Here is a 25,185-nt window from a genome sequence, read left to right on the forward strand (position 1 = left end):
TTTCCGTGTCCGTCAGTTATTTACAGGTTTTTCTTCCAGAAAAAAACCCAAAACAAAGCAGGATTTATTGCATTTATGGTTCAAGAAAGCGGATTCAAGACCCTCTGAGGGTCCGATAAGAAGCGATTTTGATGTAAAGGGGTTTAAACTGCTTAAAATGAACATGAAATCAGGTCATTCAGAAGACACTCGGGTTATTTTTGGTTTATCTGCGCGTTTAAGACAGATGGTCTTTGTGCCGGGACAGACGTAAAACTGGCGGGCAGACGTCGGCAGGAGTGCCGCCTAGAGGCTGAGGTTCTTCGGGACCTCCCAGGGGAAGTCCTTCCTGCCGAAGTGTCCGTAGCAGGCCGTCCTCTGGTAGATGGGTCTCTTCAGGTCCAGGTCTCTGCCAGCGCACATAAGACACCGGTCAAACACGCGACCGTGACAGAACAAAGAACCTGAGAGCGAAGGCAGTTTGAAACCTGACGATTATGCCGGGCCGCAGGTCAAAGTTCCTGTTGACGATCTGCAGCAGCTCCTTCTGGCTCTTCTGGGAGGAGCCGTAGGTGAACAGGGAGATGGACAGCGGGTGGGAGACGCCGATCGCGTACGCCACCTATGAACCCAGCCAGGCGAGGCGTTTGTTAACCACTCTGGTCCCCCCGCCTGGACATGTCCACGTACTCAGGACAGACAAGAACACAATGAAAGAGACTGGGTTCACCTGCACCAGGACCCTCCGGCACAGTCTGGCCTGCACCAAAGACTTGGCCACCCAGCGTGCGGCGTAGGCGGCCGAGCGGTCCACCTTCGTGTAGTCCTTCCCCGAGAAAGCCCCGCCCCCGTGGGCTCCCCAACCACCGTAGGTGTCAACGATGATCTTCCGGCCCGTCACCCCAGCATCGCCCTAACCGTCACACAAACATGGACCTCAAACTTGGGCTTCAGAGGGGACCGCCGTCAACCACCGTCAACCAACCCGCCAGCACCTTTACCTGCGGTCCGCCGATCACGAAGCGTCCGCTGGGCTGCAGGTGGTAGATGGTGTCCTCATCCAGGTACTTGGAAGGGACCACGGCCTTGACGACCTCCTCCCTCAGGACCGTCCTCTGCTCCTCCAGGCTGACGCCGTCGTCGTGCTGCACCGAGATCACCACAGCGTCCACCCTCTGGGGGACCACAGCTCCACTCTTTTGGACGTACTGGACCGTCACCTGGACAGAGCGACGTCCGTCTCAACAAATGGGTGATTCCCGAACCTTCACCATCTGGGACGCCAACGCTCTACCTGTGTTTTGGAGTCAGGACGCAGCCAGGGGACGCTCCCGTCACGTCTCAGCTCGGCCATCTTGGCGTTGAGCTTGTGGGCGAGGACGACTGTGAGCGGCATGCACTCCTCCGTCTCATCGGTGGCGTATCCAAACATCAGTCCCTGTGGGGGCACGAAACATGACCATTCCTGCCCAGATGGGAATGCTGCGTTTGGGTGTTGCAGGAGAACCTGGTCTCCGGCTCCGATGTCGTTCTCCAGGCGGTCGATGTGAACTCCCTGTGCGATGTCAGGTGACTGCTGCTCCAGTGCCACCAGTATGTTACAGGTTTTGTAATCGAAGCCTGGACGGACGGGGAGGGGGGGGGGAACAAACCCATGAACACAAGGAGACGAACGGCAGGAGGGACGCGAAATCTCCTGGTTCACCTTTGTCCGAGCTGTCGTAGCCGATACGCTTGATGGTGTCTCTGACCACCTTCTGGTAGTCGACGGACGCCCGGGACGTGATTTCACCGCAAAGCAGCACCAGGCCAGTCTTACACACCGTCTCTGGTCCAACCCAGAGGGGGAATGGTGTCACTCAGAATCTAATCTCCCTGGAATATCGGCAGCGATACTCACCGCAGGCCACTTTGGCATCAGGGTCCTGGCTCAGGTGAGCGTCCAGGACGGCATCGCTGATCTGGTCGCAGATCTTATCTGGAAGACAAGTTGGGGACACATCAGTCCAGGGCTTTAGCGCCTCAGCGCGTCGTTGCTAAACGCTTCAGCGGCGTTAGCGGCCGTCGGGGTGGTGGAGGACTCACCGGGATGCCCCTCACCCACAGACTCAGAGGTGAATATGAAGGAGCAGGCCTCACTGGGAGCTTGCTGGTAGAACCCATCCGTGGTGCCGTTCATTTTTTTTTCAGAGCTGCCTGGGTCGCTGTGACAGCAGTGCCGGCCAAACCCAAACTGAGCCATGGCAGCCGGGTAACTCAAAGACAACACGCTCTTGGGGGGGAGGGTGGTATGTTACTCGCCGGGACAGACCATTCACATCCCCGACGGGGAGTTGAGCTATTGAGTTGGAGTCTTCCCGGCGGAGAAACTTTATTTAAAAAAGATAACCGCTGATAGGTTTTATTTTGTCACACGTGGGACTCAAGGAGCTCACGTTGCTCTCGTGGTCAGAGCAGCAAATCCACCGACACGGCACCGGTTTCATCGCACAGTCACTCACAAGTCCGCCATAGATTCATTCATGCCTGCACTTTGTTTCTTTTGTAAGCGGGGGCCCTTGAGGGCTCTGCTCAGGGAACACTGCCTGCAGCCACCAGAGTTCTCAACTAATCCAGGGAACAAGGTCGTCTTATAAAAACATTTACCATATGACCTGAGGATAACTGGGCCCAGGAAGGGGGCGGGAATGGTAAAGTTTCCAGGTCCAGTGTCTTGAGATTTCAACATTTGCTAAATTTAAATATTAATAAAGGGTCCGTTTAAAATGTAAAAATGTTCAGTTTAAAATCCAACTTGGTTTCAGTCTTTTCATGCGCAAAGATTATTTAAATAGTTGAGGTTCTTTCTCTGTTTTCCTCATAATCAATGTAAAATGAACGTAGCTCTTCTACAGCTCTTCTACGGAAGCACAGTTTGGGCCACAACAAAGTTACAATATATTTAACAATTCTTATAACAATAGAACAATTCTTTAAGCAAGGAGATTGTGTTGATCGATTTTAGTTTTTGTCCTCTGTACATCTTTGTCAAAGTTGATAAAACTACCATGGAGACATTTTTAAAATATTATTATGTAAAAACGTACATTATTGTTTTTTTCCTAGTGTCCGTAAATGAATAAAATGATAGCGTGAACTCCGCCTGTCCCTGAAAGCAGCTCAGGTGTGCGTTGAACGTCCAGCTCGTTTGTTGAAAACACAGCGCAGCGCAGGTGGGCGGTGTTTTGCTGTTAACGCGTGACTAACCCTGACTCGTGGAGACGGCGTTTCTGGGTCCACAAACCGAGCGCTCCTCAGTGCTAAAACACAAATCGTAGCCTGTAAAGAAAACAAATATCGGGTATAAATAAATTTAATACAACCTTGTGGTTTTTCGGTATTTGGGAACTGCATGTTTGCTGTAGGATTCAAACACCTCCTGATATTTCTGGTATCGTAGACTTCCCCCCAGTTTTGCTTATTTTAACAGAAGGCCGATTTTAGTTGTCGAAGTTCGGCCGTAACCTGATGTACCATCAATCCTTGTGTACCCCGATACCCAGGTAAGAAACGAACAAACACATGTCCAATATATAATTATATGACTACAGTATATTGTTTGGAATAAACAACAATAATGTGATGAGACTGTGAAAGCGCTTAGATGCAATATATCCCCCGGCCACTAGATGGCACTGTAGCTCACAATCCCATTTAATGATTGATTTAATGATAAAAAATGTTTACAATGACTTTGTCACAATGTTGTAGCCTTTCAGCTAATTTCAGTAACTTCATTAATAGTATTTCTAAAATGTCTCTATTCATCAAGCGCTGGTTTAAATGAAGATTTCTTCTGAAAACAACCACAAACATGGAGAGCGTGTCAAAGGTGATGCGCATCTGTTTTGGTTTCATGCATTACACATTCTTAATAGCTCCTTTGCAGTTCTAACGTCAAATTTCACGAGTTGCGCAGCAGATTTGTTACCGGAAACAAGCCTAAAACTATTTCAAGGAAGAGTTGAGGCCTCATGCCAGCGTGTTCGGGGGACAGATGTAACGAACGAGGAGGAGAGAGGGACGAGGAGGAGAGTGAAACGATGCGTCACCAAAGACATGACGGCTGAGGAGACACCTGCCTGTATACAGGTGTTTCACCCAGGGGGTCCCTACACCACCAGAGGCAGATCTCCGAGGGGACGGGGAGATGGCGTAACGATACCACGTGACGTAGTTGATTCTGCCAGCTCAGATTTATGAACTACAGTACTTAAATCTACATCTTGTTAGGCTGAAGGAAGGCAGCAGATCAGACTGAACCTCTGTCCCCACGTGCTGGGGTTACTCCGTCCTCGGAGCGTACAGCTGCACGTGATGGCGACTGTGAAGGACACGTTTGAGGACACGATTAAGGACATATGTGAGGACAATGTCAGAAGCTAATATGAGATTAAGTAGTGGCTGGAAATGGTGCCATTTCTGTCACAATATCACTAAAATACATTTGTATATACATTTAAACTATATTTAAATGAAGACAGGGTTTTAGTTGTAATATTTAACCACAAGGGGGCGCCCCCAACACAGGTTTTTAGTATTTTGCCACAACCATCAAGAGGACATATTTTTGTTTGACCTTCTTCTTTTATTTTTAGAATTTCCCACAAGTTTACATGCGCAAAGATGCTTCAGACTCCGGCGCTGCGGCGACGTAAGCCTTTTTATGAACGATGAAACGTTTCGTCCCTGCATCTGTTACCCGAGGTCACATTACTGCTGGAGCTCCGGGATGCCTCAGCGCTGAGCACTTTACGCTCATCTTCCATCTTTTATAGTTAAACAAGAGTCCAGCTGAGTCAGCCAGACCTGAGAGGTGGATACAAGCCCTCGGAGATTGTCCAGACTGGATTATATATCACATAAAACATAACCTACTGCAGACAGATGAAACCCTCATCTTTAAAAAGAGGGTCTTTCCAGTCTTTAAAAAGAGGACACCTGTTCATTTCCACTTGAATATTCCTCTTCCTGGTCCTCATTGCTTCACGTCTGAAGGGGTGAACTCACCTGAGCAGCTTCAGGTGATGCTCCTTTGTGTTTTGTCAGTGTTTAAAAGCCTCCTGCTGCAATATTTTGCTGAAATAGATGCCGTGAGAGGACCCAGTACTGGAATTGACCAAATATTTTGATCCAGCTTCTTTAAGAAACATTTAAATTATTTTTAACATCATTAATTACTGACTGAACCTGCTGCTGACTTGGTAAATGTCTCCCTCTAGTGGCGAATGTATGTCATACTCCTGAAGCAAAAACCTCAGCTATTTGTCTCAGCTTTATTTATTTATTCAGCCTGTTAAAATCATTGCAGTTCTACTGACTGGTGTATTTTCTGGAGTCTGTCAGCTGTCAGTGGTCAAAATGCTTCTCAGAGCGCTCCAACATGCCACATTTCTGCTCTTTGACTGTAAAATAGCAGCACATGCACCTTATTATCAGAATCACCAGGACCCCAGATGGATTTAACTCACAGATCCCACCCTTAAGGTCCACCACAGTAAACGTTTCCTGCCATAAATGGGTCTTAGTAATCATTTTTAAATGATTTTGGACAATTAAGACTCATTTCTTAGTGTAGGAAGTATGTTTGAGGATTCCAGGAGTTCTTCGAAAAGCAGACACGCTTTTTAGATTGACTCTGGAGGGAAAATAAACCTGTGCAGACACGCAGCTGGAAGACACATGAATGTCCCTTTAGGCCAAAAATATCCTTGTGTTGGAAGCTAATATATATACCACCTGAGGCTGTTAATGTTTATGGATCAGGCTAGAAGGAAAGACGAATCCCATAATAGTCTAAAACTGTGTTTGATGTGATCTACATCTGAACTGGCCGAACCGCCCGTCGTACATATGTTTGACATTGTTTTTGCAAAAGCTAATTAGCTTAGCTTAGCTCGGCACGTTGGAAGCACACTGTAGCCATGGCGACGGCCACGTATGTGAGGATGTAAATCACCGGTTGCATCGCCGCGTCACCGTGACGCAGGCGGCAGCAGCTGTGATTGATCCCCTTTGATTTCAGAACGAGAGAATCTCCCCAAAGCTGCAGTTCCTTCCTCCAAACACCTCCGAGCAGCCACGAATCCAGTTTAACAACGGGAAAATTGTTCCTCGGGATTTGGTTTAATGAGCTAACGTTGCTGCAAATAAAAAGAACGATTCTGAATTCAAATTCTGAGGGGAGATCATCTCCAAAAGTGGCACTAATTAGCTCTGCTGAGGAGCTCCAACGTGGTATTTAAGGGGATTTGGGTACTTTCCCTTTGGCCTTAGTGCAGGTGAGCTCACCTGTTAACCTGCTGATCCAGGCTAACCAGCTACGATTAGAATCAACCTGTCGACTCAGGTGCATGGGGGCGCGGGGGGGGGGGGGGGTCACGACCCCTGCTGCAGAAACATCCCAGCAGCTTGTGCTTGTTTCCTGCTTGAGTGTAAAGATAACCGGCTCCCTACTGATCAGGGAAAAGTGGTTTAACCCACATTAGCCATTCACAGCTTCCCCTGTTGGGCTAGATTGGGTTAAATTGGGTTTCCTTCTGCTGGTTGGACCTCCTGTTCCAGCAGAACCCGAGCCGCGGCTCCTGTGCTGTGCGTGAAACGTCCCGCGGTCAGTGAAGCGTCTGAGGAGGATCCCACGGCAGCACCTGACCCGCGCTGACCTGAGTCCAGTCGTCTCCTGCCGCCCTGCTGACGGCAGCTGCCGCTCCAGGCCCGTTTCCAAACCGGCCTCAACATGCCAGCACATCAGAACCTTTGGGGGCCGGACCCTCGGCCGCTCCCGCCTTTTCTCAGCCTGGTGCAGAAGTTGGCAGCGTGTGACGGCGCGAGGCCACGGCAGGGGGGGAGGGAGGGAGACAAGGGGCTACTGTTACCCCCCCCCCCCCCACCCCACGACAGCCCCCACCGCTCTGTGTGCCAACACTCGACCTTTGTGTGGATCCACCAGACGGATCGCCTGCTACGGAACATCTCCCTCCCCATCTTGGCTGTGGCTCTACCCACCAAGGACTAATCACACTGATTAATCACTGATTAATCTGTTGATTACAGCTCAGGGAGATGGTCAGTCTGATATTTGAGTCAGCAAATGCTGAAATGGGACCATTTCTTTGTGGGCAACAGAAAAACAGCCGTCTGATCTTTATTGTTGTTGTTGTTGTTGTCGCCGACCTGCGCTTAATTTTGTCGACAGATTCGGAGATGGGGGCGTTTAATTGTGCGGCGGGGTTCGGGTGAAGTGTGGAACACATTGCGTAAGCGCAAACATGTTCTGGTGTGGCTTCAGGCGCGCGCGACGGCCGCAGGAAGCAGACAGGTCGCATTTCTGGACGCGCGGACGGCCGCTCGCTCCGCAGCGCCCCCCTCCGGCCGACGGCTGCACTGCGAGGAGGAGCTGCGCGATCCCGGTGAGCGACCGCCGCCGCTGAAGAAGGCAACACCACTGTCCGCACTCAGGTAAGGAAAAACCCCGCATTCTCTCGCTTCCCAACGACCCCGAGGCCGGTGGACACGCGCCGGAACCCCTCGCGCCGCGGCCGACGCGCGGACCGGCCGCGGCGTCGCGATCGTCCATCGGCATTTCTTCTTCTTGTCACTTGATATTTTTTCTGCATGAGGTGGGAGAGGTTGGGCCTCTGTGCCTTTACATATGGGAATAGCGCGCACATGGCGCAAATGCATCGTTTTCTGGCATCTAACGCCGCCGAGCGACCGTCCTCCGCTGACCATTGTGTCGCGCACGGCAGCGATTTGCGTGCGCGCGGTCTCCATCTTCCTCCGCTGAAGGCAGAAAGGCGTTTTTGTTGCAGCCATCTGCGCTCCGGCGCCGGAGGAGCCGTCACCTCCCCGCAAACGGCAGCGACGCCGCGCGTTCGCGCACATTTCGGCCGCCTAAAAACCCAAATGGCCTCCATCCTCCGGCAGCTCCCTCTCTCCTCTCCTCTCCTCCTCTCCTCTCCTGATTGTTCTCGACATGCGCGACGTCGCGCCCCTAATCCCGCATCATATCTCTAATCTCATTATTAAAGGCTCCCGGGAGGACAATAACGCGGGTTTATGCGTTTGCCGTCCACGTCGCGCTCGCCACTTGTGTCAGTATTGGGATCCGAGCGCGCCCCTGGAGCCTCTGGCGACTCCCTTCTCCTCCCCTCCTGTTATTCTGGATCATCCGAGGGCCCAAACGGTCTCCAGCGTCGCATCCTTCGCGCAACACAACGCAGATGTCGTTTTGCGTGCGCGTTGCCATTCTTGCGGGATTTAGGCGGCGGGTTCGGGAGGCTCGGGATGATGCGGCGCCGTGCGCTGGTGCCAGGCCCATTTTCATCCGCCCCTCCAGCGGCCGCTCCTCTTATCGGACACATATGCGCTGGCGGCTAATCCGCCCGGGTCAGATCTGCCCCACAGAAGGTGCGCGCGAAGCCTTTCACCGATCTGCGAACAACATGAAAACAAAGGCGCTTAACGCGCCGCTCGCGTGTCCGCGTGCGCGCCGGTTGGCGGGCCGCCGGTCCGCCTCTGTCCTGCTGCTGTGGCCTGTGGAAGAGGAGCAGGAGGGGGGTGACTCCTCTGACCTGGGGAGGCTTCGCTTGACAGACAGGCACATTTCTGCAGCGCTCTGGCAGGAGCTGAAGGTCGACCTGCGCGCGCACACACACACACACACACACACACACACAGTGCACCAACATAAACAGAACACTCATATTTGTGGGATTGACTGTAATTTCCCACAAGTCCTGGATGTTTGCTGGCAGAAAGAATCCATACTTCTATTGTTGGGGGGGGTCTTGCTTGTATTCCAAGTGCGGGGGCATCAAACCAGTGCAGAGAGAGGGCCCAACATTCCCAGCATACCTAGCTTAACTGCACTTTGCAATCATTGTAGATGCTAGCATCTCTCCGGGTCGACCCAGCGGCCTCGTTGCGTGCCTGAATCCGACAGGGCGGCAGTAACGACCCGAATCCTCACGCTTTGGACGCCATCCTCAGAAATGCGAGGCGTGTCTCGGACCTGCTGTGTTTGTCCTGTGTGAACCCCACCCTGCTACCTTACCGCACACCCTCCCTCCCTCCCCCCTGAGGCTCCTTCACATCCTGGAGGTGTGAAGCCAGAGGTGGAAAATGTGACCATGGGCTCTCCCGGCTACTGCAAACACGTGCTTGTGGCTGCTGGATGAGCAGGAGGCCAGGGGCCGGTCTGCCCCCACAGGATCCTTCCCCCTGCAGCATTCAATGAGGGGCACCGCAGAACCCCCCCCCCCCACACTTCATTGCAGGGCCCAGCCCCACATGAGAAAGGTAGAGCCAGACTGTGCCAGAGGCTGGAGGAGAGCACAAAGAGAGGGAACGAAGAGGGAAAAGTAGGTCAGAGATGCCGACTCAACCAGGCATGAGAGCAGCATCATCGTCTCTCAGCTGAGCTACATGCACACGGGCGCCGCGTCACGCTTAGCGACATGGGACGAGTTAGCAATAGTGACGGTTGGTTGGCGCTGGCGGATGCCAGCTAGTTAAGCCGCGGTGCAAATCTGCTAATAGGGACAGATGTTTGCTGCCTGCTGCTCGTGTAGGGAGGAGCCGATAAAAGCTAGCTTTACCAGGTGTTTTGGTATTAACAAACGATAGCCAGCTTAAGCTAATGTGGCCAATTAATAATATTTGTCGGGCGGTAGAGCGGCCAAACCGAACGCTGAAGTTGGATCATCGTGGAATATATTAGCAGGGCCTTACTTACGTCCTTACTACCTGTCTTTGCACAGGGATAATGTAGCGCGGCAGCCGCCAGTAGCTAGCTGTGGCCAACGTGGCGGTTGCAGATGTGTGGTCGCTGCAGGAGGAGTTTATTTGCTCTGACGTGCTTATCAGCATACATTAAGGAGCCTCTCAGCCCTTTGTTGACTCAAGCCTAAACTGATATAACTGGTTAATGTTTCACACCGAGCGCACGTGAAGGCCCAGGTGCGCTCAGACTACCGGATGGCGTCTGTGTACGTTAGCACGAGCGCGGAGCTCGGTGCAGCAGCTGGAACCTGAATTGATCGATCCCGCCGCTCAGCTGTCGCGTTTGCGTACGGCGTCACGTGACCCGCCCGTCACGGGCGCGTCCCCGCGCGGCCCTTGGGTCCAGGATGCGGAGCCGGCGCTGGCACGGCCGCCGCTCTCTTGTTTGAATTCTGTCATGTGTAAAGCCACAATGGCGGGTTTGTCCCGGGGCTGTTTGCGACCACTGTTCACGAGGGTTTCTAAAGGACGCACGGGCGTCCCCGTCTCCAACTGCAGTTTTGTCCACTTTGAAAGGGCCGAGCTGGCGCGGCTCTGGGGTTTCTGTAATTGTCAACAACCCCCGATCCCGAACAGTGTTCCTCTCAGGCTGCGTGCGTCCGTGAATGGCCGCTCACACGTCTGATCGTTCCGGTGACTCAGTGATGAGGCTCAGGGTCGCTGGCTTTTTCCAGCCTTTGGGAGTCCAGCGAGGGCCGGTCGGGGCTTTGTGAGCAGCGTTAATAATGGGGATCTTGTGCTGCAGCGCCAGAAAAGCCTTCAGAGAAACCAGAAAAGCCTTCAGAGAGGCCAGAAAAGCCTTCAGAGAAGCCCGAAAAGCCTTCAGAGAAGCCCGAAAAGCCTTCAGAGAGGCCAGAAAATCCTTCAGAGAAACCAGAAAAGCCTTCAGAGAGGCCAGAAAAGCCTTCAGAGAGGCCAGAAAATCCTTCAGAGAAACCAGAAAAGCCTTCAGAGAGGCCCGAAAAGCCTTCAGAGAGGCCAGAAAAGCCTTCAGAGAAGCCCGAAAAGCCTTCAGAGAAGCCGAAAAGCCTTCAGAGAGGCCCGAAAAGCCTTCAGAGAAGCCCGAAAAGCCTTCAGAGAGGCCAGAAAATCCTTCAGAGAAACCAGAAAAGCCTTCAGAGAGGCCAGAAAAGCCTTCAGAGAGGCCAGAAAATCCTTCAGAGAAACCAGAAAAGCCTTCAGAGAGGCCCGAAAAGCCTTCAGAGAGGCCAGAAAAGCCTTCAGAGAGGCCAGAAAAGCCTTCAGAGAGGCCAGAAAAGCCTTCAGAGAAGCCGAAAAGCCTTCAGAGAGGCCAGAAAAGCCTTCAGAGAGGCCAGAAAAGCCTTCAGAGAAGCTGAAAAGCCTTCCGAGAGGCCAGAAAAGCCTTCAGAGAGGCCAGAAAAGCCTTCAGAGAGGCCAGAAAAGCCTTCAGAGAGGCCAGAAATGCCTTCAGAGAGACCAGAAAAGCCTTCAGAGAGGCCAGAAAAGCCTTCAGAGAGGCCAGAAAAGCCTTCAGAGAAGCCCGAAAAGCCTTCAGAGAGGCCAGAAAAGCCTTCAGAGGCCAGAAAAGCCTTCAGAGAGGCCAGAAAAGCCTTCAGAGAGACAAGAAAAGCCTTCAGAGAGGCAAGAAAAGCCTTCAGAGAGGCCAGAAAAGCCTTCAGAGAAGCCAGAAAAGCCTTCAGAGAGACCAGAAAAGCCTTCAGAGAGACCAGAAAAGCCTTCAGAGAGGCCAGAAAAGCCTTCAGAGAGACCAGAAAAGCCTTCAGAGAGTCCCGAAAAGCCTTCAGAGAGGCCAGAAAAACCTTCAGAGAGGCCCGAAAAGCCTTCAGAGAAGCCAGAAAAGCCTTCAGAGAGGCCAGAAAAGCCTTCAGAGAGGCCAGAAAAAGGCCTCACGCCTCCGCTGGTGTAAGTCAACTTAAGAGGATGTCAGTCGAATTTTAGCATTTGCAGCTGTAAGTCCTGGCGGCCGAACTCTGGCTGTTGCTAACCTGAGATGTGACGTTTGAAGGTCCGAGTCAAAGTATTCAGGAGCTGCCGTTTTTTGGTGCCTAATATCAAAATAATGGTATTTTTTTGACGTTCACGCGTTGCTCTTAGTTCCAGAACGCACGTCCGACGCCTCTTGTGTCTGGACCTAAAAAAACGTCCAAGGTCAGAAGATGTGAAGCTGCACAAAAGGTAGAAGGTCACATAGCTGAGCTCAGAGTGTCCGTATGAGGGTGGAGTAACCACGGCAACGGCCCAGGCGTCGACGCTCGTAAAGAGGCGTCTGTGACGAGCGTCGGCACATGTTTCCTTTATGTAAATACCAGAGGAAAGTGCTTTAATGCATGAAGATGCATCCAAACATGACTCCACAGAAAGAATGTGGACTAAATATTTCCTGATTATTTATTTATCGCTCGCTTTTAAAGGGCTTTGGGTCAGATTTAATGGCACCTAGTGGGGGGAAATAAAAACACTTCTTAGTGTAATAAGCTCATCCTACCTTACACACGTCTTTATGTTGCTCTTTTGTCATCATTTATCCAACTTTTACTCACAGCAAAGGGCAGAAAACAAAAGTTATAAGATGTATAAATGCAGCTCAATATGTACAGGGTGTGTGTGTGTGTGTGTGATGGTCCTGGTTACCAAAATTCTGCTTCAAACCCCCCAAAAGTGCTGATCTCATCGAGGCTTTTGCTTTAATCTGCGCTGTAATCCCCTGAGTGTTTATGCTAGCCAAGATTTACAGCTCACATTTCCGCCCCGACCGCCTGTTCTGTGTTTCACCACAGAACAGGCAAAAAAAAATAAAAGCAACAAGCAAATTTACCTTCACAGGCACTTCCTGCTTCAGTGTCAGTGGTGGGAATCCTTAAAAAACAGAATTCTGGGATTTTGCCGGAGCAAACGGGGAGATACTGACGTGCTTTGTGTCTGTTTTGTTGCTTATTGCCTGGTTTTTGACCTTTTTCCCTGTTAAAAGTCAACAAAAATCTAAATCCTCCAGCTCTTGGGGCCGGCTGGTTGTTTATTGACGTGCACCTTGTGCGCACATGTGCAGAAGAAGCGACTATTTTTGTCTGTCCGGCTGTAACCTGAAGCCCGGCGCCCCGTCAGCATGTATAAATAACCCCTTTTTCACAGGCTCGGGGGCTGTTTGTGGTACGCCATCATTATATTTAATCCCTAAAACAGACTCAAGTGTAATTTTAGTAACTTGTCATCAAATGTGAGCGGCGGTCATGTGACGTGTCCTGTCCTCCATTCGCAGCCCGACCTGCAACCGGCGATGGACTACAACGCGTCCAACAGCTACGGCTCCGGAGACGCCGTGAGCGCCTCCGTGGCCAACATGAGCATCCACGACCAGCGTCACCAGGAGAACGGCGTCCAGATGGGACACAGGGGCCCCGGAGACGCCAAGATGAAAGGTCAGGGCCGCGGGATCATGCGGCGTCACCTCGTGGCCTCAGTGTTCGGGAGGCGGTGACGTAACGGGGACGGCGGCGCTCGTTAGCCGGTGGTTATGTCAGCGGTTCTCACTCAGTCAGCTGTTAAACAGGAGGGGTTGCGCAATGTTTACCGATTAGAATGAGTTGTTTGTTTCAGCCGCCGTTTCCATGGCGTTGACGAAGGTTCTGTGAAGGCAATGGACCCGAACTTTGGGATTAAACGAAGCGTTGTATCGATTCGCTGGCCCTCGTTCGTTGTGAAAGCGGCCGCGGCGTGCGTGGAGCGGGAGGAGAAGAGGCCGCGCGGCGTTCTGATCCCGCTTTACATAACGGATGCAGCTCTGTAATCCAGGCATCTGGGTCAGGCCCCTCCTGATCCCGTTGGACTCTGGAACGGGGCGGATTCACGCGGCGGTGCTAAACGGCGGCGTTGTTGTCTTGTTTGTCAAACACAACAAACACTTAACTCCCCCGACAGACGCTAACAGTGGGTCTCCTCCTCCCGATCCCCGTCCACCATGTGTACAATTAGTACGTAGCTTAGCATTCCCCAGTTTACAGCCCTCGCTAGTGCGGACCTTCTCCCTATTTCCCATCATCTCGTGCACAAACAGGAAGCGGGACACAGAGTCAGGTCCACCTGCAGAGATAAACATCCCATTTCCCCGGGCTAAAACACAACGTGAGTATCACCGTGACGATGTAGCGCCGTAGAAACAACCGGGGTAGCCTTTAGCTAGCTGTGTGGGCGCCGAGGGTGAGAAGAAAACCTTGAACGTTATTGTGGTTTTGATGTGGTTCAAGTCCCGGCCGAGCGCTGGTCTCCGGGGAAACCGACCGCCTCACACCTCCGGCTCGCCGCTCACCTGCAGTTTACCTTTAATTCACAGAAGGTGAAGCGGCGCTGGGCGGGAACGATGGGAGACCCGTGTCTGACCTCTCTGGAGCAGAGAGCAGCCACGAGGACGAGCTGATACCTGGTACGACGGCCCGCGCTCGCCAGCTTAACCCTCCCCAGCACGCCGCTTCATTTCCTTCCAAGGCCTTTTTTTTTTCAGTCAGAGACATTTGGTTTGACCTTTGTTTCATTCAGTTTCCTCCCCAACCCGTCTTGGTTTAATCCGCCTCCTCTGGGCCTGACAGCTGCTCGTGTTTACAGCTTCAACATCAAGCTAAATGCAAAGTTACAACATGGAAGAGCTAAACTGAGCAAAACTGAGCTAAACGTGTCGTCTTTGGATTCAGGGGTGAACGACTTCTGTTTTGACCTTTATTCCGCAGCGGAGGCGTCCGCAGAGAAAGGCGGCGTCCGCGCCGAGTCGCCGCAGGTGGAACGCGCCTCGGCCGAAGAGGAGGGGCCGCTGGGTACGCCGGCCGTCCTGCTTCCTGCTGCTTGTTTCAGTTGTTCCGCTCGCTTTAAGGCATATTCAGAATCACATGACCTGCACCTGTAGAGCGGGACGCTACGCTACAAGCTAACAGCGTTGTGCCGCAATAAAACCTGCATTATTGTTCTTGATGAACATGAAGATGACAGATGTGACAGGTGCTGTTAGCTTAGCTTGGAATGTGACCGCAGGCGCTGTTAGCTTAGCTTGGGATGTGACCGCAGGCGCTGTTAGCTTAGCTAGCTTCAGTGTTTCATGTGTAAACATGTCATGTTGGTAGTGTCAACAGGTTTTCCTGTGGATAAAAACGCCTCAACACAGGCGTTAACGTGTTGTATCTCGTAGTTTACACAGCGTTGGGGGGGGGGGTCATTAGTGGTTTCTACCGCGTTACTGGGAACGACTTCCTGTTGTCTGGTTTGACAAATGGCAGCTTAAAAATAGCATAAACTCAACACGCTATTTTTAATACTGTAGTTTGGTACTGATGAAAAGAAAAGATGCCACTGAGGAGCCAGAGACAGGAAGCAGATGCTGCTGGCTGAATCATACCTGAGGCATCAGTGGGCTCCAGGAACTCGCCGCAAAAATGTTCCCCAAATATTCCAGATTTATTCCTCTTTGTTCCCATTACGGAAGCAGGATCTGCATGTAAAGTAGCGCTCAGCCTTCTTTCTTGTGCTTGTCCCGCTGCTTCGCTCCTCTTCTTTATTTTTCGGTGTGTGTGTGTGTGTGTGTGTGTGTGTGTGTGTGTGTGTGACGTGAAGCAGGCTCGAGCGCCTCTTTCTCTAAAACGTAAAGCCGGTTGCATCCTGGCTATTTCGGAGCGGCGTCCTGAGCCAAACCGCAGTGAGATTTAAGAGCGCTGGGATCTGTTGAGCAGATGGGGCCAGAATAACGATAAAAACAACCAATCTGCCCCCCCCCCCACCCTGCCCCCCCTGCCGCTTGTGCGTTCGGACCACATCTTTCACGCTTCCGCCGCGCCGCCGCTGGGCTTTGCATTGATTTCCCTTTGCAGCGAGTGTGTGTATTAATCAGCCGTGAATGGCAGGAAGTGATTCCCGCCGCTGTTCTAATACCTTTTCAATCTGTCTCCACATGTTCCAACCAGCAGCGGGAGGAGCCGCGTCCACAGGTGAGCACTCAGGATGTGGAATAACCCCCTGAGAGGGGGGAGCTGCAGCTAATAACGTCTGATTTATACACCGAGAGGCATCAAATGTCATGATTTATATATAAGCTGAATTATTTATGCATCAGTTCAGGAAGCTTCGGTCCTGGGGATCGATAGTCGCTCTAGTAGCTGCTAAATGCTTCGCTACGATCGTGGCGACGCCACCAGTGGTCAGCTGACCCACCAGAGCTGCTCCGGAGGCCACACGCCTTATTTTGGCGGGGGGGGGGGCCAAACCCAAAGCTACCGCTCTATCGTGCCTCTCGTCCATTAGTGAAAAATGGAACTCAATTTGCGACTCGTGGAGCGACGCTCCACCGGAAGGAGACGAGGGAGGGAGGGAAGGAGGGGGGGGGGGAGGCCCCCACCACACCCACGACTGCTGCAGATGGGCCTCTGCAGAGTTCAGCCCCAGGAACTAAAGAGGACTTCAGAGAAGCCTCTGATGGTGCCAACGTGGGGCTTCTGCCCCCCCCCCCCCCCCCCTGTCTGTGCAGACCTATTTTAAAGGTTGGAGACGGCAGAAGATTGAATTTCCTCCACGGTCTGGAGCCGAAGCATCCGAAGAAAACTCCCCAGAAACATTTAAAGCTCCTGGCGACCAGACTTCGTACGCGGAAGAAACTGAATTCAACGACTACAAAATGGGCGCTTCCGTCTTTGGGTTGGGGGGGGGGGGACCAGCTGATCTGAGTTTGATTGATTTAGATTCTGGATCCAGCGGCCTGGTGTCGGTGTGTCGGTGTTCACTGAATGCATCACGTGTCGTTTGTCTCCCCTGTGTGATGCATTCGATGTCCTTTTCCATCTTTTTTCTTTCTTTTCTCATGGACATTCCAGTTATTTATCCTGTTTCTTTCCTTTAAACGGGGAGACGGAGAACAAGTGCTGTGAATGTCCTCATTAATCATGCTTTCCAAAATAATTAGAGAAGCCTGCTGGAGGGGCAGGCGGCGAGTCCGAGCCTGCTGAAAATGGCGCCGCCCCGGAGGACGTTGACTCCATGGGAGCGTCCTGCTCCCTGGACCCAGGAAGTGAGGGGGTGGAGGAATGTGGGAAAAGGCTGAACGACTCCTCGTGGGCCTCTGAGGACCTCAGCTCCAGCTCCAACATGAGGCAGGAAGAAGTGGCCAGCAGGGGGAGCCCTGAGTGGGCCGGGCCGGCGGACTCTCAGAGGGCCATCAGCCTGGACGCCTCCGAGTCCGCGGCGGAGATGAGCAACCAGGCTCTGGTCCGGAGCGCCGCTCTGGAGGACCTGACGCGGGTCGATGACAGAAGCTCCTGGGTGAACCCGGCAGAGGCGGCGGCGGCGGCGGCGGCCTCCGCCTTCACCGGCAGCTCGGACTCTCCGCCAGATGTTCCCCACGCAGAGGCCGAAGGGAAGGGTTCCGAAGGGAAGGGTTCCGAGAGGGACGGGCCTCCCGCCCCGGCGCCGTCTGGGGCGGCGGCCGAAGGCGGCGGCGTTGAGTCGCCCTCACAGACAGGCAGCCGCTCACAGCCCCACATTCGGGATGACTCGGGCACGCCGAGCGCCGCGGTTCAGACCTCCGAGCTCCAGAAGGGGAGCCCTCAGAGCTCTCTGAGCAGGAAGTCTCTGGTCCCCGTCCTCAAAGGTCTGTCCCCGAGTCCTCCTCCGCTAACTCCCGCCACTAATTTCGTTTAAACGCAGCTTCTGCCCGAGTTCTGCTGCACTCTCCCTCCAAATTCTGCCTCCGGAGGGAACGACCCGAGGAGGAGCTTGTTGTCCTCCCTCCCCACTCCAGCTTTTGGTTTCCATCTTTGCCTCACCGCTGGTTATGCAGCCCCCCGCCTCACCAGTGCATGCTGCATCACCGAGAGACATGTGTGTGTGTGTGTTGGGGGGGGGGGGGGGGGGGGTTGGGCACTCACCTGGCACCTTTCTCACTAAAGAGCACTGAAAGGAGAATCGATGGGTCCAGAAATCCGCATAAAGTTTGTGGTTTCCTCTTTCCTGCAGCTCCAGCTAAGATGGACAACGGCTCTGCAGATAAGGTAGGTGGTCTTTAAAGGCGCCCCCCCCCCCACCCCTGTGTTTGCATTCACTCCATCATTTGCCGAATCCTTTTGTTTCCATCATTTTTTTGTCATCCGATTGTTTGCTTTGTATTCATTTTTCCCGTTTCATGTAAAAAGACTCCCAGTGCCACCGAGCCAGCTTCCTCCCTTAAAAGAGCATCCTCAGTCCCCAGGGGCGGCAGCACGCCGACGCCCGCCTCCTCCCGGAACGGGCCCAGCTCCATCCCAGTTAAAACCAGCAGCCCGGGGCCCCGGCAGCCTGGAGTAAGTCCGGGTCTTTGGAGCAGAACTGAGCTCAGGCTGGACCTGAAGTGTGAACCCATCCCAGATTTTCATTCATCAAATCATCCCTTCATCACCGACTCCACTTTGTTCTTCTTTTCCTTGCGGTGATGTCACTTCCTCCGCTGAAACCGGTGACCTTTAACCTTGTGTTGTCGCTCCGCAGGCTCCGAAGGCCCCGCCGGCCGGCGCCAAAGCCAGAGCTCCAGCTCAGACAGGTACGGACCCGGGAGTTTCCCTCTTTGTGTTTCTGCTCGTTCCATTTGCTCGTCCTCTGTCAGGAGCCGTTTGAGCTTGACCAGCTAGCGCCAAGAAACCCCCCAGTCCCAAAAACGAGAAAGGTAAAAAGAAGAGAGCCGAGCACCGATAACTAGAGCGCTCTTTACGTCCGGCTTAACCGCCGTTTGAGCCGTCTGGATCCAGACCGGATCAAACCAGCTTTGTTTGTTTTGTCTCCACCTGTGTTGTTGACCCACCCGCTGTGACCGGGCTTCATGCTTTTTACACTGCGGCGTCTCCGACCCGTTTCAGGTGAACACAGTGGACAGAGCAGCCCCGGGACCCCCAAGTCCCCCTCCAGCCAGACTCCCACTGGGAAGGCTGGGGCCGAGGTCAACAAAGTGAAGAAGGTGGCGGTTGTGCGCTCCTCGCCCAAATCCCCGGGTTCTCTGAAGAGCCCCCGGGCCCCGCTGGCCGCGGCGGCACCCATGCCGGACCTGAAGAACATCCGGTCAAAGATCGGGTCCACAGAGAACATAAAGCACCAGCCCGGAGGTGGAAAGGTACCCGACTCTGACTCCAGGCCTGGATTAGAACTTGTAGATTGGAGGTTTATATCTTCTGAATGCTAACAGTTCTCATGCTGTTAGCATGGCAAAAACAGAGAGAGATTTACTGGGTGGGGGGGGGGGGGTTCTTGGTTCCCCCACTAAATTTAATAACACCTGCGTTGACGTAAATCTCCAGTCTGCGGTCTGATGTGTCGGCGCCCAGTTTAGACGTCTTTGGTCTAATTGTGACGCCGTCACGCGTCTCTTGTTTTGTGATAATTTTGGATCAAAGTGAAATAAGCGCAGCCATGAGGGGGGGGGGGGGGGGGGGAGGGGGGATTTCTGCATGGTTTCCTTCTCCACGTGCATGTGGTGACGTGAACCTCTGACCAGGCAGTCTAATCAGGAGAAGGAAGGTGTGTCGCCTGTGCCAGCCAGCAGGGGGCGCCTTGTGGGCTTTCCTCCTTGTCATTAATTAATCCTGACCTCCATCCTGTAAATATGCCCCCAGCTGCTCGTCCCCCCCCCCCCCCCCACAAACATGATAAAGTCCTTCCACTCCTGATTAGACCGTCTGCTTCTATCAAAGCGACGATCAAACTCTAAAAGTTGACATTTTCACTTTTCCAGGTACAACTCCTTGATCAGAAGGTGGATTTTAGTAATGTCCAGTCAAAGTGTGGCTCCAAGGGCAATATCAAACATGTACCCGGGGGAGGCAATGTGAGTTACTGAGGGATGAACTCAACACCCGACTCTTGAGTATCTCTGCAGTTATGATCATCCAAACCGACCTGTTGCTGAAGGAAGCTGGTCCTCTGGTCTGTGGTGAACTAGGTGGTCACCAGATGGATCCCTGCACACTCCCAGGCGTTCTTTCAAATGACTTCTTAGGTGTTTGTCCAGAGCAGAAGCTCTGATGCATTAAAGCTGGCATCTGTAAAGCTCTTAGTAGGACAACACGCGCAGGGGGAAACGTGCCGACGCTTGTGATACGTCCAACAGAAAATATTAACGTTAAATGGACTTAGATTCAGAAGATGTCAGGAGCTCTGGTGTGTTTCCATCAGTTCTTTTCTGGAAAGGACAATCTGATTAGCAACTAATCTGATTGCACCAAAGTAAAATCTGATTAGTTCAGCGATGTCTGTATGGATGGCAGCTCTAATGATACACGAGAAGACCTGTCCTCCTCCCTTTGGGCTCCCCCCTCCTCCGCCGCCTCTCCTTGTCCTTCCTGAAGACCTTTTCCTCTCTTCTGTCTCGCACCCTGCAGGTCCAGATCCTGGACAAGAAGGTGGACTTTTCCAACATCCAGGCTCGCTGTGGCTCTAAAGACAACTTGAAACACACGCCTGGTGGAGGCAAGGTGAGGACTCACTTTACACCCTTTTATTGAGGAATAACTGCTTTTGCCCCCTAGTGGTTGGTTGCACTACAGCTGATCAACCCTTCCCGCCCCTTTAAGACAACGGATCAGCGCACGGTTTAATGAGCCCTTTCTAAAAATGCCATTTGATTTTAGTGCTCGCAGCATCATTTGCTGTCACACAGCTGACTTCCTGTCGCTGCTGTCGGGCTTTTGGCTCCTCCAAAAACGCCTGAATCAGCCGTTTTCTCCTGCCCTCCTCTCGCTCCCTCGGAGCCCTGGAGTCCCTGACGTTTCTCTCCTGGTTTGCAGCTGTTGCTTCTGCAGGGTAACGGTCTTCTTTCCTCACGTATCAACTTTCCAGGTACAAATTCTTGATAAGAAGCTGGACTTGAGCAATGTGCAGTCTCGCTGTGGCTCCAAAGATAATATAAAACATGTACCCGGAGGTGGAAACGTGAGTAGCACGGGAGCCCGCTCTGTGGCGGATTCTCCTGAATGCACCTTTACGACGGAGAAGGTTGCGAGCGTGCACGCAAGCTCCCACCTGTGTGAAGCCTCCACGCTCCCGACACTGTTAACACCTCCATTAACAGTTTTATCCTTCAGCTTAAGGTGGAGAGCAGAGCAGCGCCGGGCGCTCCAGGGTCGGACTGCTGCGTAACCCAAATTTAGGCTAATTTTAGCCGCTTTGACGTCACTTTTCTAGTTTTCTCTGGTCGCTGGTCAATGCTAAAGGTCAATGAAGCAGTGGGCGTGGCCATTTAGGTTGCTATGTAGGTATTATGTATCGAAAGAGCTGAACAAAGACGCCTTCTGAATGAAGAGTTTAAAGGCTGGGATGATTGACAGGAGGGGGCGGGGTCACAGACGTTCCATAAAGAAATCTAATTGGTGGCGGACGGATGGCGTCGGCGTTGCGCAATGCTCGCGCTCCACCGTAAGCTGGGTAGATCTGTTAACCCTGTGCGTCAGTTTGTGATCCGTGTTCAAAACCACCCAAACCGGCCCCTAAAACAACCTGCATGAACCCCGTGTGTGGTTTCCTGTTGTCCTCCGACTGATCTCAGGTAACAAAGTAAATCTAGAATCTGTAACCTTCCGCTGGTCGGAGTGATAAACGCGAACGGATCGAGGACTCTGAGCGGGAACAAAGGGCGTGTGTCCTCGCCTGGCGGCCCTGAGGTGACCTCAGCCCCGGCGCCACTGAGCGGCTTTGTGTGGACGGACGGTCGGCGGCGACGGGGGAGGCCGAGATGAGGTCACGGATGAGGTCACGGATGAGGGCACCCTCCGCGACGGGCGCGATGACGCTCACACCTCCCCACCTGCCTCCTTTCTGCCCTTCGGTTTCCTCCTTTAACCTCTGCCAACGTTTCCCGGGGACTAACAGACTGTGGGATCAGTTCGCCTGTCGCTGCATGAAAACCTCGCCGCAGCGTCACGCTCACCCGCTAACGCGCCCGCGCCTGTGTTCACAGGTCCAGATCGTGCACAAGAAGATCGACCTGAGCAACGTGACGTCCAAATGCGGATCCAAAGTCAACATTCACCATAAGCCAGGTTCCTGCTCTCGATTGTCTCTTTGCTGCTCTTGTTTGGCTCCCCGCTCACCTTTGACCCCGGCTCCTCCCCAGGCGGTGGAAACGTGGAGATCAAAAACGAGAAGGTGGAGTTCAGAGCCCAGTCCAAGGTCGGCTCTCTGGGCAACATCACCCACGTTCCCGGAGGGGGAGTGAAAAAGGTACGGCCGTGGCACCGGCGTTGACCCCTAGGTTGACCCCGACCTCTTCCTAAAGCTCTATCCGCCCCTGTTGCTCAACGGCAGCGGCCGTTTCCTGACTCTTATTTTGTAGGGGTGTTTCCTGCCAGGCAGAGTGTACATCTGTGTCCTCCTGGTGGCTTAAAAGATAAAATCCTTCCCAACATTACCCAGCAGACACGTTTCTACGTTTAAATCTTTTAAAAAGGCAGGAAATGAAGTTAGTGACCCCAGATTTGACCCCTTACCCACAATGCATCACACGTTAAGGCCACGTCTGCGGTAGTTTCGTGCGTTCATTTTGCCCCCCCCCCCCCACATCCCGCGACCTCAGCGCTCCTCCTTCAGCGTTCATCTATGATTTGGATCTTCTGTTTGCCATCGTTTATTTATTTATTGATTGATTTGTTTTCCCTCATTGTTTTGAGTTCTGTTGACGCCATCGTGTGTTTTCGTTCCATGTCGTGTTGTTTTCCCTCGTCTGTAGAGGGAGAAGGGGAAGGAAGCTGGGGGGAGCGCCTCAGACAGCCCCTCTCTCCCCTCCCCCGCTCTCACCCCCCCCCAGTCACCTCAGACTGTCCCCTCAGCTTCCATCACCCCCATCTTGACGAACCCCCTCATAAAGATCGAGGACTCCCGTAAGTACCCGTCCGCCCCAACGGCAGCGCGAACGCGCGTTTGTGATCTTATTCCAGGTTTGAAAATTGATTATTTATTAGAGTTCAGCACTTTCTAGGAGTTAAAGATGGAGGCTGACTCGTTTCAGCTGCTTTCATGCTTCTTTTCTTGATCAAGGACGTATGAAGGGCAAACGGGGCAACACTTCTAGTGACATTATAAAACCGACAGGCCATCTTTATTAGAACAGGAACACATTTATCAAATTAAAAATGATTTCAATTACAAGAGTTACGCGGTTCCTCCAGAAGGGGGCGCTGTAATCTCCCCTAACCTGCTCCTGTGGTCCGTGCCCAGATTGAGAGCCACAAACTGACCTTCCGTGAGACGGCCAAGGCCCGCACCGACCACGGCGCCGAGATCGTCTCTTTGGAAGACTCCCCCCATCAGCTCAGCACCGTGTCGTCCTCCGGCAGCATCAACATGGCCGACTCCCCTCAGCTGTCCACGCTGGCCGACCAAGTCTCCGCCTCTCTGGCCAAGCAGGGCTTGTGAAGCCCCTCCCACCCCGGCTGCCCTGACTCCGCCTCCACCTCAACCACCTGTAGAGGAGTTGTGATGCCTTCCTGGTTATTTCACTGGACTTTTTTAGCTACATCACCGTTTACCCTTCACTAACCTTCAAAACTGTCCCAGGCATAAATTATCGAGATAAAAAAGAGGCCAACCCCATTGGTTCGCACTCCGGGGTCTCTTTATTTTTACCTTTTGTAAGTCTGAGTATAAATTCTCCCGTTAATCCGACTAATTATCGTCTTAGATTCGGTTTCCCGTCACATCAGCAACCGCCGCCTTTGTTTTCTTTCACTGATTTAGCTCGATATGAAAAAGAGCCGTTCTGGTGTCTGGTGTCAGGAAAACGGAAGAAAACTGCAGAAAGGGAAAAAAAAAAGTGCTGTTTTTGTTTCGCGTAGTCTCGACTTGCGCTGCACCTCCGGCCACCGTAGGGGAGGAGCCCCGATTAAAATAACCGCTAGCGTAGAAACGTTTGGATCGTGTTGGGCACAGTTTTATAATCGTACTCTGTGGATATATGACATGTATTTGATATGACGAAACATTTGTATCGTGCCTGCTGCTGTCAGTGTTATTCTTTCTTTCTTTTTTTTTTTACTGCTCTGAAGAAGAAAATTAACTTTTGGAGTTAAAATGGCCAAACTTCAGAGAGGAGGGTGATGCTGTGCTTAACCTGCTAAACAGGTTAAGGCAAGATTGACGCTTCAAGCCAGAGGCCACTGCAAAATATGCTAAAATGCTAACGAGCCTGGTCTCCTGACGTCATCTCAAATTAGAAGTTAAAAACATTCGCTCGACAGGAATGAAGAGGATGGATGGATGATGGATGGATGGGCCAGGATTTTGTGTTGCTGATTAACTGTGATGTGCACATTTGTTGGGAGGCGGCTGTCAGCTTGTCATTAATGGACAAAAGTTTGTGGACACCTGAGTGTCTCCTCCTCCTCCTCCTCCTCCTCCAAATTGTCTTTCCTAAGGGTTTTCAGGTGTTAATGTAGTTTTTTAGCCTTCTAGATAGTTTCTCTTGATTCATTTCAGCACGTTTTAGCAGAGTATTAAAACTTTGAAGTCCATACTTGGTTGCGACGGACTGAGTAGTGACCAGCTGTCTGATTTAACCTTGGAATCACCATAAATTTACAATATATATCAAGTTTGAATTGTAATAGTTGTTGCAACAACAGAGAATCGCGCCTGTCCGCTTTATAGAAGTAAAAATGTAGCGCAACACAGTATGAATGCTTCAAAATCTTGCTTTTTTTAATTCAAAAAAATAAAGTCAGAGGTGTCCACACACTTTTATCCATTTAGTTAAGTATTAATCTTCCTCGTTTTAACTGGCTGGAGTCGAACTGACCCATTTCCCTCAAACCAGCCTCTCTGAAAACCTCCCACCACGATGTTCACTGATCAGTGCTTCTGGTCCTGGATCACCTTGAGCAGAGGTGAAGCAGCTTGTTGCATGCAGCTCCTGATGAAGCCACACTCGTCTGCTTTGTTTCCTCCCCTCAGTTTGTGCTCTCCTGCGCTCGGTTCTAGTTCTGAGCAGGTCGCAGATGTCTGGTCCTGCTGCTGCGTGAGTGTGTAAAATAGTCTTCTCCACTTAAGAAGGATGTTCTTGCATACCTGCATGCTAAGTTCTTTTCTTCTAGTTGACCACATCTGTGTGGATGTGTGGGATGGACATGATGCTGGGGGATGGAGGGGGAGGAGGAGGAAGTCAGAGGTTTCTGTGGTAACAAAACTCACCGCCACCTTTTCAGTTACTTCTGATGTTGTACAGTTGTGGAAATGTGATTGGTCTTGGTCTTGTGCATTTTATTGATAACTGGTTTATGATGATTCTTGTTGCTGTATATGTGTATTTGAAAATAAATGCTATTGAGTCACCATGCTGAGTAGCACCTTTGCTTGGGGGTTCGTTGGGGTGCATCACTTATGTGGCGATTTCTGGGTTAGGAACAGCCTCGGCCCCTAACACATGGA

At 52.2% G+C, this 25,185-nt stretch overlaps 2 protein-coding genes and 1 long non-coding RNA gene across 27 annotated transcripts; 2 read left to right on the forward strand and 1 right to left on the reverse strand.

The window, feature by feature from the left end:
* On the reverse strand, positions 1 to 2,683 carry LOC101068960 (S-adenosylmethionine synthase-like). Its single transcript, XM_003961113.2, has 9 exons — positions 2,065 to 2,683; positions 1,880 to 1,957; positions 1,685 to 1,807; positions 1,487 to 1,599; positions 1,274 to 1,417; positions 981 to 1,199; positions 710 to 892; positions 468 to 601; positions 1 to 388 (listed from the first exon to the last, which is right to left on the reverse strand). The coding sequence occupies exons 1-9, from the start codon at positions 2,219 to 2,221 to the stop codon at positions 286 to 288; spliced, it is 1,254 nt and encodes a 417-aa protein (XP_003961162.2). The 5' UTR covers positions 2,222 to 2,683; the 3' UTR covers positions 1 to 285.
* Positions 2,684 to 3,254: 571 nt separating this feature from the next.
* LOC105417226 (uncharacterized) lies at positions 3,255 to 6,367 on the forward strand. Of its 4 annotated transcripts, XR_003885677.1 has the most exons (4): positions 3,272 to 3,521; positions 3,791 to 4,381; positions 4,617 to 4,672; positions 4,797 to 6,367. It is a non-coding gene; the product is annotated as an uncharacterized lncRNA (long non-coding RNA). The 4 variants fall into 4 exon arrangements; XR_003885676.1 differs by having other exon boundaries at positions 3,255 to 3,319; positions 3,449 to 3,521; positions 3,791 to 6,367; XR_003885675.1 differs by having other exon boundaries at positions 4,617 to 6,367.
* Positions 6,368 to 6,980: 613 nt separating this feature from the next.
* On the forward strand, positions 6,981 to 25,092 carry mapta (microtubule-associated protein tau a). 22 transcript variants are annotated; one of them, XM_029841186.1, is made up of 18 exons: positions 6,981 to 7,083; positions 7,214 to 7,476; positions 13,040 to 13,199; positions 14,111 to 14,200; positions 14,502 to 14,585; positions 15,723 to 15,746; positions 16,715 to 17,398; positions 17,764 to 17,798; positions 17,940 to 18,086; positions 18,271 to 18,322; positions 18,636 to 18,886; positions 19,505 to 19,597; positions 20,151 to 20,243; positions 20,608 to 20,700; positions 21,725 to 21,806; positions 21,881 to 21,987; positions 22,493 to 22,643; positions 22,981 to 23,122. In XM_029841186.1, exons 3-18 carry the CDS (start codon positions 13,058 to 13,060, stop codon positions 22,983 to 22,985), a joined length of 2,133 nt encoding a protein of 710 aa, XP_029697046.1. In that variant the 5' UTR covers positions 6,981 to 7,083; positions 7,214 to 7,476; positions 13,040 to 13,057; the 3' UTR covers positions 22,986 to 23,122. The 22 variants fall into 22 exon arrangements, with proteins under 22 accessions (XP_029697046.1, XP_029697038.1, XP_029697041.1 ...); XM_029841178.1 differs by lacking the exons at positions 6,981 to 7,083; positions 22,493 to 22,643 and having other exon boundaries at positions 7,222 to 7,476; positions 22,981 to 25,092; XM_029841181.1 differs by lacking the exons at positions 6,981 to 7,083; positions 22,493 to 22,643 and having other exon boundaries at positions 7,222 to 7,476; positions 15,726 to 15,746; positions 22,981 to 25,092.
* Positions 25,093 to 25,185: the final 93 nt, after the last annotated feature.

Source organism: Takifugu rubripes, chromosome 1 (assembly GCF_901000725.2).
Source record: "Takifugu rubripes chromosome 1, fTakRub1.2, whole genome shotgun sequence".
NCBI classification, from domain to species: domain Eukaryota; kingdom Metazoa; phylum Chordata; class Actinopteri; order Tetraodontiformes; family Tetraodontidae; genus Takifugu; species Takifugu rubripes.